Below are 13,835 nucleotides of genomic sequence, written 5' to 3' on the forward strand. Positions count from 1 at the left end.
CAGATGTCACTACATAGCTGGTTAGTTTCCTGGCTAACAGAAATTGTTTAAGGGCACTATTTCCAAAATTTCTATGAGCATTTCCATTGCTTCCCCTAGGGCTGTCTCCTGAAAGGTGGGAAACAGCTTTTTTTGCCTTTGAAAATGGCTTCAAATGGCACTTTTGAAAATTCAATAACTTATTTAATATCAAAATTTGGAGTTTGGGCCCCTGGTTTTGAAAATCTGAGGCAACATTCATACAATCTCCCAAAACAGGCAATTTTTGCCCATAAAAAATTCAGCTTCCTGTCTCTCATTTTCTCTTTTAAACAATAGAGATGTAAAAATGCAATTCAGAAAGCATTTGCATTTAAAAGAAATCATAATAACAATATCTTGCCTTTACTGGTCATATTTCACATCAAAATTCCATTGGGAAATATGTTTAGATGTTTTAGTAACTATTTAAGTGACTTTTATAGATTGTTATAAAATCAATAGGACAACAAATTGCTTGTACCAGTGACCTACTGAAATGTTTATGGCCATCTATAAAAAGGCTTATAAACATCTATTAATCATTTATTAACACTTCCTAAACCTTTTTACAAATGGAAAATTAATATAAATGTGACCTATTTGTGCACTTTTTCCAGTAAGTCCCACTGAAATGTTCTAACCAAGAACTCTAAGTATGGTGGTCATGCAATATTTCTCAGCAGTTCTAGACAACACTTTAAAGCCTTGATTCAGGAAAGCACTTTTTAATTTATCCATACTGAAGATGACATGCAAGCACGTGTTTAATTTTAGCAAGTACTTAAAACCCATTGATTTTAGTGGGACATAAACATGTTCTTAAAGTTAAGAACATGTTTCAGTGCTGCCCTGAACAGGGAAGCACTTACTAAATCAGAGGCTGGGATAGGAAGAACACTGAACTGTGTCTAAATAAAATTGCTGGGGAATGCTTATTAGCAGAATATAACCTCCCAGATTGAAATCTGACCATGACAATGTTCTTGTGAAATGTTATGAGATTTGAGTGCTAGCACATCAGTTTTACATCTCACTCAATAGTGCAGTGTCAAAAAAACACCATGCTGAGGCCTTTGATTCAACCCCAGTTCCCTGGGAAAAACACCATCTAGTGAATCAACACCATCATTTCCTCCAGCACCTGGTTTCAATGAAGAGCTCAGCTTCAATGAACATCTTTGACAACTGACAACTCCACACCATTCAGGGTGGGTGTGCTTTGACAAGAGCACAGCCTGAGGTAGCAGGGCAGGTTATCAGATGGGAAATTGAGCTATTTGGTATAAATTGTATTGCCAGCTGAGAGAAGAGACCTGTTGAAAATTTCCAGTCATATATGTAGATCTTCTAATGATTTTTATAACGGATTGTTAGACCAGAGCTAACCATTTCATGTATCAATTCATGTAACTAGTACTTATTAAACTGCTTTCTCTTCCTTAGGTAAAATGAAAAGGTCAGGTTCTCCATTTTCACACGCAATACTTTAAGTAGATCCACTTTTCACGTAATCCTGTTTCTCTTCCCCTTGAAACACAGCAAGTTAGCATGCCATGCACATGCCGACACACCATAAATAAGTTCATTTATGTTTCATGGCAATTTGCCAACGTAAATCCACCTACGTAAGCTACTGCATTTGCTCCTAGTGGAAAACTATTACTAACATGACTGATTCTCAGTTCAGCACAACTCTCCTTTTTAAAATGCAGGGAAAATGCCATTATTAATAGCAGAACTGTCAAGACAGTATCATTTGAAAGACTAAGAGTGTTTTAAGACAAAGCCAGATTGTCATTCTCTCTGCAACTTGCAGAGGGGGAAAAAAGTCTAATTATTTAAAGTGAGACAAGTTAAAAGAAAACTTAGTTAAAACTAAGGTGTTGTATGAAGTGAGAAGGGTTGATATGCATCTATGGAGATTTATTTTTTAAATAAATTATTCCCTTTTTGTTGTTGGGGATGCTGGGGAACTCCATTTGCTGTGTATTTTTATATTTTCATAGGTGAACTCCTGTAGGCAGTGCCGGTGGCAAGCATACTAGTAAAAACAGCATAATTTATGTAAGCACAGCTAGTAACTGGTAGGGGTATGCAAAATGGGCTGTATTCGATTTGGATTTGGATTTGGATTCAGCCCGAATTGGAGACAGTGATTTGGTTCATTGATTCGGATCACTGTCCCCAATTCAGTTCGGCCGAATCTGAATCTGATTTGGAGAATCAGCGATTTGGCCATGGACACAGTTTTAAAGATTTATCAGATAGTGTCAGTGGCGCTTTTTTGTAGGGAGTGCACTGCCACCCTCAGGGGGTGCACGTGCACCGGCATGCACCCCCTACGCATTGCTCCTGATTTGGAGAGATTAAAGGGTCTCCTGGTTTGATTTGGATTTGGAGTTTTGGTCACTGAATCAGGCCGTATCTCCACCAAATCAAATCAGGGACCGAAGCTTCGCACAGCCCTAGTAACAGGCATCATAATATTTCAGATGTAGCAATCTTCATCTTCATCATCATGAGAACTTTTTTCACTGCTAATATGACATTGTAAACGAACACTTAAATGGCATTAAAGGTATTATGGTCACTAGTCATTTCTACCTCTATCCTCCTCTGAGATCTGTAGCAGAACAGATAAGAAAAGTCAACTGATGAAAAATATTAGGCAGGTAGGAACATCATATGCTATTGAGACCCCCATTAGGAACAGGTCTATACAATAAAAGTATTAGATACAAAAAGATCGTTCAGGCACAGCTTATTTCACTTGCAACCCCTAAATCCAAATGTTCTATAATATTGAAAGGAGACTGTTTTGTTGGGCGCTAATATTTTGAAGAGGAAGCCAGGAAATTACAACTCCATTAACTGTAATGAGGAGAAGTAGGAGGAGCTATAATTCATCAATCACAAGTGAACACAATTACAGGTGCAACTCAAAGTTTTATTTCTCTTTTTGGGCTTTCCCAGATTCACAACCTGAGTCAGCTCCAATGCTGCTGATATCATCCTCAGAAGACTCATCCACATTATCACCTCTTATTCTATGATCATCAAATTCCTCATTCCTAGACTATCCATTGGTGACATCAACATTTCTCCTTCCAACACAAAGAGAATAGCTTAACATGGAATAGCAAATGGGACAAAAGTTTTCCTAACTACACCAATTGCTTGTTTCTTTACATTTCTCAGTCACTTCCATAGATTTTTCCTTTTTCATAAAGGAGAAATTACTGCCTTCCTTCCCTCTTCTCTCTCCTAGTTCTACAGTGAGTTTCTTTAATTAATTTGGTTTCAGTTTGGGATTCAATAGATGAAATAGGTGAGTTTTTATCACTGTTGAACCACTACGCTCTGAGTGAAAACAGCAGACAAGATTCTGCTAGAAAAAGCATATCGAAGGAAGTTACTCATAAAATCATTGACGTTATATATGCAGTAGGTGTCTTTTATAAATTAACCTCTCTATAACTTGGCAGTAACTGTATGTCCCTCTACAGTGAAAATGAAGAGACTAGAACAGGTGGCCCAGTACATGCATCATTTGTCTGACAGGAGCAAAGAAAATACAGACACAGGCAGTGCCACAAGTAATGAGTGCACAAATGAAGATGCCCTTTTAAGACAGTGAATGCATGAATTGCGAGAATCAGTTGATGATGCAGAAAACAGGTTGCAGTAACAAATACAGGGTTTGTGTTAAGAGGTCTGATAAATCTTTTTGCAAGTGACAATGGCACAAAAGGCTGTCCTTAGTAAAGCTAGGTGAAGTGTTTTGGCCCAAACCTTATGTCAGCAAAAAGTTGATAGGGCTTGTGTGAAATACTTTAAGGATTTGTGTCAAATTTGCCAAATTGTGTTGGTAAGGAAAAGCAAATGACATATTTACTCAATTTTCAAAATTTAATGTTTTGAGTTTTTTATTCCAAAACTGGTTCATTTGAAATGTTATTTAAAATCAAATTTTCTATATTTCAATTCAAAAGACATTTTGTTACAAAATTTACCAGTTTTAATTTTAAAAAATTAAAAACCTAATAAAATTTCCAAAAACAAAGGGAAACATTGCATTTTAGGTTGAATGAAATGTTTCATCTGAACAAGAATTTTTGTTCTTACACTTTGGTTCCTTTAGTTCAAAAGTTAATACCTTTAATTTCACATTGAACTGAAACAACATTTTGTTTTTAAAATATGCTGGCTTTACAACCAAGCCAAAGAATCACTTATTCATACAACTCAGGTACTTAGTAAAGGAGCTAATGTGTAATTTGCTGGAAGCAGATGCATTATACTTCAGAACAGCAAAAGGTAGTACAGCTAGTTTGTGTTTTCCCTGCCAATGGAAGACAGATGTCCATTTCCAAAACCTCTTGGAATCACAAACATGTCAATTTCTCACTCATTATTAAGATTTGTGGAAAAGCAGCCAGTCAAATGTTGAAAATGGGATAAGAAAACTCCTGCTGTGACAAAGGGAGGGAGCCAATCTTAAACTATAAGCTTCTGGGAGAGGAAAAGGCAAGTTAGAGCAGTCTCTGTGCATGTACACAAGTGCAGGCAGCCTGTTAGGGAGGCAATCTAACTCATGGAGCTTTATGCAAAGTATGTGTGTGCCATCCCCACCCCCCAGCTACCCCTGCTGGGGTCTTGTGGGGAACCAGACTGGGCCCACATGGTGGGGCCAGCTCCCTTTCCCCACCTCTCCACACAAGTATCTTGACAGTGGCATTGGGTGCTGTGTCTGGAGCTGGGGTGGGGCAGAGCAGAATGGAGGCTCGCTGCTTTATGGGTCTGGACTAGCTTCCCCCAGGACCCCATCAGGGGTCACACAGTGGGGGGGAGGTTCTATTGCTCCCCAGCTCCAGGCACAGCAGCTTCTGCCACTGTCAAGGCACTCGTGCAAGGGGTGAGGGGAGAGAGCACCCACTGCTTGGGCCCAGCCCAGCACCCCCCAAGATGCCAGCAGGGGTAGCTGGGAAGCCACATGTGGAGGAGGACTCGCCCCACATCCTGCACAAGTGTCTTGACAGTGGCAGAAGCTTCCCCCACCATACAGGCTAGATCTGGCAATCCCTGCTGGGATCCTAGGGGAACCAGGCCAGGCCTGGGAGGTAAGGGAGCTCTGTATCCTCCCCCTCCCCCCACAGCTCTGGTTGTGGCAACTTCTACTGCTGTCAAGACACTTGCATAGAGGTGGGGAGGGAAGGGAGCCCCCATCACCCCCCACCTTGCAGACCCAGCCTGGGTCCCCCAACAACCCCGCCTTGCAGACCCAGGGGTAGCTGGGGGGTGGGGGGAAGTGCAGCAGGCAAGACTCCCTCCCCCCCTTCCTCCCCTGCTGTGCAGGAAAGAGACTCTGTTTCTTCTCTATGACAGACCCAGAGGCAGGGCTAGGCTTGTGCTTGCCTGCATGAACACCAGTCCAGTTCTGTAAAACCATATGGGATGTGGGCAGAATCACCCAAAATTAATGCTTGCAGGAAACCTGTGTGCACTTTGCCCTAGAGTGCCCCTGACTGATACTTCATCAGATAAGGGCTAAATTTTTGTGCAATTGGCAATATTAAAAGTGCTCTGCAGCTATGAACATTTGATGTTTGTTGTATTATGGCTGTAGAGCACTCATTGCATAAAAAAAAGTAACTTCTGTAAGCACCTGCAGTCTAAGGGTAGCAATGTATCTGAGGCCAAACTGACTCTGTTTAACTTTGTTGCCAGCAGATGATGCTTGTTTATTATCTCTGTAAATCAGGACATATATTTAAGGCTGGGGTTTTTCAAAAAATTTCAGTTGGACAAAGGCACCTAGCAATTTTATGACTCTGAAGACTCCAGCTCAGCCATCTCCCAGTGTGAATTTATGTATAGTATTGTAGACAATCAAGTTAAAAAAATATTGGTTCAGTACCAACATGTTCCACACTTTGATTGACTGCAAATTTATCACATTATAACAATTCAGGATGAAATTTTCCATACTTGATCTCTGATGGAGTTTCCTTTATAGAACATTTCAATGGATAGTTCATCAATTTATGAGACTGGCATTAGTCTAAAATGGTTGTTTTGTCAACAATAAAAGATATTTGCCTGCAATTTATTTGAACAATGTTAGCACTGCTTGGGTTTCTTGCAAAATCTTGAAACTTGCAATAACAATAGTTTTGGTGTTTCTTTGCAGAGAAATAGTAAATTTACCTTTATTTACTCAGGAAAAATCACCAGTGGCAGAAGTTTGCTCACTAGAATTTGTTTATAAGCACTGATTCTTTCATGAATGACGTGTGCCCCCGGCAGGCCACGGCAGCAGCAGGAATGCGGCAGTGGTAAGCAGGAGCTCCTGCAGACGCCACTGGTGCTGTTGGCAGCAGGGGAAGGGACAGGGGTTGGTGACCACCTGCAGGTACCACTGGCAGTATCGGCAGTGAAGGTGGGGGGTGAGAGGCGACCACCCACAGGCACTGCTGACAGCGTCAGCAGCACCTTTTTCTATGGAGTGCACGTGCACCCATGTGCACCCCCTATGTGTTGCCCCTGCATTCTTTATTTTTCTGAAAATTTTATCTGTGTTACAAATGTTCTGTAATCCTCAGGAAGCTACCCTAACCAGACAGGTTTTCCCCCTATCTCCATCAAAGTGTTTTTGGCCTAGGGGAAAATATAGTACTTCTAGGACATCATGAGTTTCAGTTTTGCTTCTTCCATGTACTCAAGACAGACATAATGACATAAGAACTGTTATTTACTGGGTCAGACCACCGGTCCATCTTGCCTGGTATCTTGCATCGCACAGTGGTGGACAGTGGAAGAGTTTGTTTTTGACCACCCCGCTTGGTTCCATGGTGCACAGTGGAGCAGTTCTGTGTACCCTGTCAGAGAGGCTGCTGCCCCAGTTTAGCCTGACACTACCTCCCCTGAGAAGAACTTTTTCTATACCCAAACCATATGCATTTCTCGCAGTGTCCCACTCTCCAGCTATGGTGTGCATGCAGCTTCCAGCTGGTGAGTTGCTGCACTAGAATCAGACATCTGCTAACTGAATTTTTGCAGCCACCACTGCTTTCCCCAACCCCCTTTTCAGGTGTAAGACTGAAGTGTGCCACCAATTTTAATCCAGAAAAAAAAAATGTGCCCTGAGTATCAAAAGTCTGGGAAACACTGGGTTAGCCAGTGGGGGCAGAGGAGCAGCCAAACAAGGAGAACCTAAGCCTGCCAGAACCCCCATCTGCTTATTTCTTCACATTTCTTATGGCACCCTTTAAAAGATCTCCCCAACACTCTTATCGAGAATGAGTGCTGTAGAAGCCAAGAAGTATGTAGTAAGTGGGAGTATCTACATGCGCAATTAACATGCTTGAATTTATGGCACAGTAAATTCAGGAGCATTAAACTGTGCCCAGGTGCTACAAGTGAACCCAGGTTGGGAGCAAGTTAATCCTGACAGAAGCAGTTGAGTCCAGGGCTGCTCTTGCCCTGCTCTGAGCCCCCTGAAGCAGCCAGGGGGAGCTCCAGGATCCAGCTGTAACTGCCTGAGTGCCAGCCATCTACACATGCCTTACTGCACAGTAATTACTCAGCAGTTAATTTTCTACTTGCATTTACAGGTAGTAAATTAACTACCAAGTAGAGCAATTTAATGCATAGCAAGGGTCTGCACGTGTAGATGGTGATGTTTACTAGTTCCACTGTGCAATAAAGCATCTCATGTAGACATGCTTCAGGAAAGATAAAAAGTATAGTGTGCTAGCATAATTAAGACAGTGATTAAAATGTTCAGAAGCAATTCACATTTTCAAAACAGATATGGGCACTTAGGAGTTAAACTCCTATTGACTTTGAACAAGACATAAGTTTGTAAATGCCTAAGGGGCCAGTTTTAAGAAGTGACTTAGGTGCTTTATGAGACAGAGAAGCACCTAGTTGACCCTATAAAAGTGGCTATGCAAATGAATGGTCTTGTTCCCATTGCAATCAACAAAGCAAAAGAGCAATTTTGATAATATAGGAAGTACCTATCTGCATCTTTGTGAATCAGAGTGTCTTTGAAAATCTGGCTTGGTGTCATTTTGGAAAAATGGGATTTTGTCTCTGATGTCACATGAGTGGGTTTTAAACAGTTAGCCTGTATGTTACTGCATATGCTTGTGGGCAGGGGCAAATACATTGGCACAAGCAACTTTAATTCTGTCACATCCTAACTTTTAACTGATTAGCTTTGCAACCTTAATAACCTTCATTTGATGCTGTTTTTCAGTACTAAAGTAAGAACCTAGTAGTGAAAACCATATACTTACTTTTACTCTATTGAAATCATCATACAATTTCTATTTTATTTATTTTAATGTTTTCCTGCTGGTCATCTTAAATGATATCCTTCCTCCCCCACTACCCTGCTTTCCCCCCGTTCCTATAGGTTACATCCCTTCATGTCATTTTTTTCTGCCATTCAGTTTTCTATATGAATGCCTATTACCAACCTCTAATTTTATTTTCTCTTTTCCATAACAATAATGTTTGTTACCCTATTTAGCCCTTGAAAACACCCACAGGAAATATTACCTCAGCATCTTATTAGAACTGTAAAATTGTGGCTTCTGTCCTGATGTGCAATAGGCTATTACACTTCCTTCATAAGGGCATCCTGCATATGCTAGGTTAATATTTACTGATGTGTTAATGTAATAATGACCCATCTGCCTCTGCTCCTCTCTGGGGCACTTTCTATCTATAGGGATGGAAATTAATGACAGTCTCTCTGTGCTGCCTGATGTCAGAGCTGAGAAAGGTGTGAAGGGTATATAAGAGCTGTGTTACTTGCCAGGCAAGAGGGGGGAAAAGGGATACTCTAGAGCCAGATGCAAGTGTGGAATTGTTGCTGCTAATACAGACGTGTACTGAACTTCATCAGTTCATTCTTTGACCACTAAAGGTAAGTGATTTCCCTTTTTCTGCTATTTAAAGTACAATGCTACACAAATGCTTTAGAAAGAGCAGTCTGCTTCATTATCAATTAACAGTATTATTCAAAGAAAAGGTTCAAATTCTGATTCCAGCTACAGTTTATATTCAAGTTTAGAAAATATAGGAGGATGAAAAGCAGGGATATTTGGAGAATTTAATCTCAGATGGGAAAAGACATTTATTATAGAAAGCCATCTGAATTTCCCTGCTTTGAAGTCACTAAAGTTTGAAGAAGCTTTTACTTTAGTTTGTGAAAGAGATTTGTTGTTACTTGTTTAGAACAGCCCAAGGATGAGAGCTAGTATATGCCCAATTGTACTTGGGATTTATTTTAGTTTTGAACAATTATTTTTTTCAGAAACCTTAGGAAGGAAAGATGTGCAACCTAAAGCTGCCAGTTGTCTTCATTGTACTGTCTGTTACTTTAAGTTACCTGGAAGCTACACCTATAGAAAGGTTAGTAGTGAACATGTTTTTTTATTTTTAATGAAAAATGAGATATTTCAAACTAATATACTAAACTTCTTGCAATTGTGTTTCAGATACTTTGAGAAAAATAGGGCTATTCAGCTTAACTTTGTATTTTGTTGTTTGTAAAGACTATTGTCTGTGGCTGATGACCTATCTGACGGGACTTCCAACAGACAAGGATGGATATTGCCGGTCATGTCAAGGAACACACTCTTGGGACTTAGTGAGGGAATGCCAAAACAGGCAGGAAAGCCAAAAAGGTATCCATCTCTTCTACATTCTTTTAGACAATTCAGATGTAATTACATTTAGTAGTGCAGTTTGTGCTAGTGATTTTTCTTTTCTCATATTTTATTCAATTTTAGGGATTCAACTCTTAGGGAGACCTTAAAATATCCTTCTTGCCATTCTGCAGGTGTTTTTCAAATTACTGCAAACTATCTCAAGTTAAGAAAAAATGAACTATGACCGAAAAAATAGAGTTAGAAAAGCAACTAGGTAAACCGGACATTTTATAAGCTTTTTTTAAAAAAGCTATAATTTATGTTCCTGAACTTTCAATTCATAAAAGCACAACATTTTTAGGTTACATTGTAAAAACAATGATTATTTTAAGGTTTTTTTCATGTCAATACTAATTTTTGAAGCCTGAATTAAGAGAGGAGTAGGGGAGAGGGAACTAACTTGTAGGGAGAATTCAACACTAGTTTCTGAACTGAACTCTAATTTCATGATAGAGTGAATCACAAACAATTTACCCTGCTAGAATTTAGTCTGAACTACTATAGGCTTATAAATGTATTATTCGTGAATTTTTTTATGTGCTTTTAAAAGAATTTGGAGTTTATGATAAATGATAAATGACCTTGATTAATCCTAAGAAAAATTAGTTATGTCATTTAGTCTGTCTTATTGGGTCTTTAGGTAAATAGTTTCATTAAGCACATCTTTTGTATGGTAGCTTCTGATCAGATTTGTGTATCCCACACTGAAGAATCATTGTTACATGCCAAACTGATTACCTTCCAAAATAAATGTGGGTAGTAAACACGGAGCCCTAGATTCATGCATTAAAAGAGTTCTCATAATTTAAAATATTTTTTTTTGCAAGATAATGTCTTTATAACTCTGGCATTTGATATCCTGCTCATCAGTGACCCAGCCTGGTTGTCTTCTCCCAAGTGATAGCCCCAGTGATGCTACACAGTTGAATAATAACTGATGGATCAGGTGCCTAGTGAGCCGACAACCTTGAGGTCATTTGGTTCATCTGTGTCCTGTTACAACCAAGACATGGTTTGTTACATCAGTTTTACAGGGCCTACTAGTGTAAAAAATTCCAGTTTATAGTTTGAAGCCTGATTCTGCTCCATTTAAAAACAATGAGAGTTTTGTTATAATGAACAGCTTTTGTATTTCATAAAAATCAGATATTAGTTAATGTTTTTTTGAAGCAAAACAGGGTAGCAAGTTCCCCCATTCATTAAACACAACATATTATTGCCTGGATGTCTAGAACTAGTACTTTATCTCCCCTTCAGCTTTAAGGACCAGCTTCAGCTCCACTTGAAGTCAACAGAAAGACGTACTAGGAGAACGCCCACTTCCCACCCCCGAAAAAATCACTATAACTGGAATATAATGGCACATTTTTTTAATCTAATAAACTAGCACCCGTTTTCCAGCCAGCTGTTATAACTCAGACGTTTACCACAGTGTCTAATTTCATCATGTTGCAAAATTATAATGTGATATTTTAGATGGTATGGATAATTAATAGAATTGTACATTTATGAGGAATTAGTTAATAAGCAACATTGCTGAGTTTCTTACTGTATACAAAGAATCATTGGCCTGTTCTGTCTCAAATTATTATTTACTTTCTCCATGTCATGTCAACATATGGACGATTTTGAAATAGTAGAAGCAAAAGCTTCCAAACAAATTGTCCTTAGCTCAGGAAACACTGTCAATAATAGAGAGTGTCCATTAGAGGTTGGCTTACAAGTCTGAACAGACAGATTGAAATTTCTGACTTCCCTAGAGCCAAAATTTTATTATGATAACTCATTTAAATGCTAGATTCCATAATTCTATAAACTCAGCAGAATAAGTTGTGTTGCATAAAACTTCAAAGCTAAGCTTCTTTTGGGATATGGATATTTAAGTGGAACTCTGTAAGAAAATAAAGTTCTTTTAAAAAATGTTTCCCTCCTACAAGGCCTGTAATGCCACACTGCTGTGCTCTGGTCAAGAAGTGGCTACTTCTAATAATGAAGATTTTGTTTGCACAGAGCAAAATCTTCAGAGGTGCGGAACATAACAGCAAAGAAAGATGCTCAGTTGCTCTTTGGTTTTAGCCAGTATTTTGAAGAAAGTGTCTTGAGCCCCAGTTCCTTTGTACTTAATTAGAGGTTTATCATTGACTCCAATGGGAGCATGATGTAACCCTGAAGATTAAGAGACCTAAATAAATGTAAGTGATTACGATAATGTCAATCATTCTCATGGTATCAGTAAGTTCTCTAAATAGCCTCAAAAGTTCAGCTTAAAGAGAAACATTTAGTCATTGTTTTCATTGCCTGTCTTAACTATACTAGAATTACAGGTTCTGTAGATGCCATAAACTACTGTGCTGAACATCAGTGCAAATGACATATGAGTCTTGAGGTCTTGCATTTAACCTACTCCTGTTATTAAAACTGATAATAGCATACGGTGCAATATTTTTTTCAAGCACAAAGTAGGTGGCAGGAAGATTGTAATGTTAACGTATTTGTGCTCACATTAAAAACTCCTACATTATCACTGTTCAAATGCCTTTCAGAAGTGGCACATTTGATTGCTCATCCTTAGACTTCACCCTGACTCGTTTTGTTTTATGTTACAGTCACCGCTTAGAGAAACGGAAATGCAACACTGCTACATGTGTGACGCAACGCTTGGCTGACTTTTTAGTTCGTTCTAGCAACCACATCGGAGCAATTTATTCACCTACCAACGTGGGATCCAATACATATGGCAAGAGGGATAGAGTTGGGCTTTTAAACAGAGAACCCCTAAGCTATCTACAGCTTTAGTGCATTTAATATAAACTACTGCTGTAAATTTCATTAGGAGTTCCTCCCCAGTTTTTATGTAACCTTTTAGTCATTTACTACCTGTACATTCTTAACAGTGCCTTGTTTTCTTTGTGTGTGTGTGTGTGTGTGTGTATGTACATGACTCACGTTTATCATTTTACTATGCATGTATGCTGACATGCATAATCTATGGTTCTGATTTCACAAAGAATTTGTAAAATCTGCTTGTGAATTTCCTTTGTAAAAAGAAAATAAATCAAAAAAATAAACTGAACTGTAATTGCTACAGGTTTATTTAATTAAAAAAGGATTTAAAAGACAACTGTTATGTGTATATATCTATAGTCCCAGGTGCACAAGGGGGAAAATGAAATCTATGTAAAGCAGCCACGTTAGTCCACTCGAGAAACTAAGAAATATCAGCTATCAAATGGAAGGCCATTGTAAGTGAAACAGAATTGTACTCTGGATGAGTTTATAATCACTTTGGCTCAATGCAGGAATTGCTGACTAAAATCCTATAGCCTACATTAGGGAAGAAATTAAAATACTTGATTTTAATACTGGCTTCTTAACTTAAGAATTCATCTAAGAATGGTACCTCTTTCAGGTTTCGCTAAATATTGCAGTATGTTATTTTTAAGACTTCAGCATTCTTATTTTAAAAGTTTAACGCATGTGACTATAAGCACCAAGATAAATTCTATAAACAATAAATCTCAACAGAAGCAAATACAGGTAATCAAATGACAGTAACTTCTTCCTTTTCTTGAAAACAGGTCCTGCAAGGGTCCTTGCCTGTTCCCTTCTCTGAGGTGGAAGAATAAGATGATTAAAAGTCTGATACCTTTGAAACCTGTTTATGACGCAGTTAATTTTTTTTCTTAATATACTTGAGCATAAAACAAATCTTTAAAGTCTAGTAATATGTCAAAACTGTATTCACAGCTAGCTCAATTGGCTAGCTCAAGAACCAGCTGCAATCTAGTCACAGCTTCAGGGTTCAGTTCAGTCTGGGCTGGAAAACCTGTAGGGTCAGTTCTCCCATGCTGAGCTCCATGCCATCATAACTTAACTAATGCAGAAGATCACCTCAACCAGAATGCAAGCCAGTTTGAACTTTCCATCATATTCTCAGTTAACCTCAATAACAACAGATGAAAGCTCAACTAAAATCATTACTATCTTTTTAATTCTTTCTGATTATGAAAACTGTTTAGCAGAACTTGTGTTGAACATTCATCTCTTTCACTGAAAAGAGCCATTACTGAAAAATGGAATTAAACCTTT

General features: G+C 38.7%; 2 protein-coding genes across 4 annotated transcripts in view; one reads left to right on the forward strand and one right to left on the reverse strand.

Moving 5' to 3' along the window:
* The window catches only part of LOC149866417 (solute carrier organic anion transporter family member 1A2-like), an 80,177-nt gene that overhangs the window by 52,447 nt on the left and 13,895 nt on the right, over window positions 1-13,835 (reverse strand). The gene's annotated exons all lie outside the window — the stretch shown is intronic.
* Window positions 9,368-12,542, forward strand: IAPP (islet amyloid polypeptide). Of its 3 annotated transcripts, XM_090041109.1 has the most exons (4): window positions 9,368-9,447; window positions 9,636-9,722; window positions 12,207-12,209; window positions 12,353-12,542. In XM_090041109.1, exons 1-4 carry the CDS (start codon window positions 9,368-9,370, stop codon window positions 12,540-12,542), a joined length of 360 nt encoding a protein of 119 aa, XP_089897235.1. The 3 variants fall into 3 exon arrangements, with proteins under 3 accessions (XP_089897235.1, XP_089897234.1, XP_089897236.1); XM_090041108.1 differs by lacking the exon at window positions 12,207-12,209 and having other exon boundaries at window positions 9,591-9,722; XM_090041110.1 differs by lacking the exons at window positions 9,636-9,722; window positions 12,207-12,209.

Source organism: Crocodylus siamensis, chromosome 4 (assembly GCF_052110815.1).
Source record: "Crocodylus siamensis isolate JL-2025a chromosome 4, ASM5211081v1, whole genome shotgun sequence".
In the NCBI taxonomy this organism is placed as follows: Eukaryota; Metazoa; Chordata; order Crocodylia; family Crocodylidae; genus Crocodylus; species Crocodylus siamensis.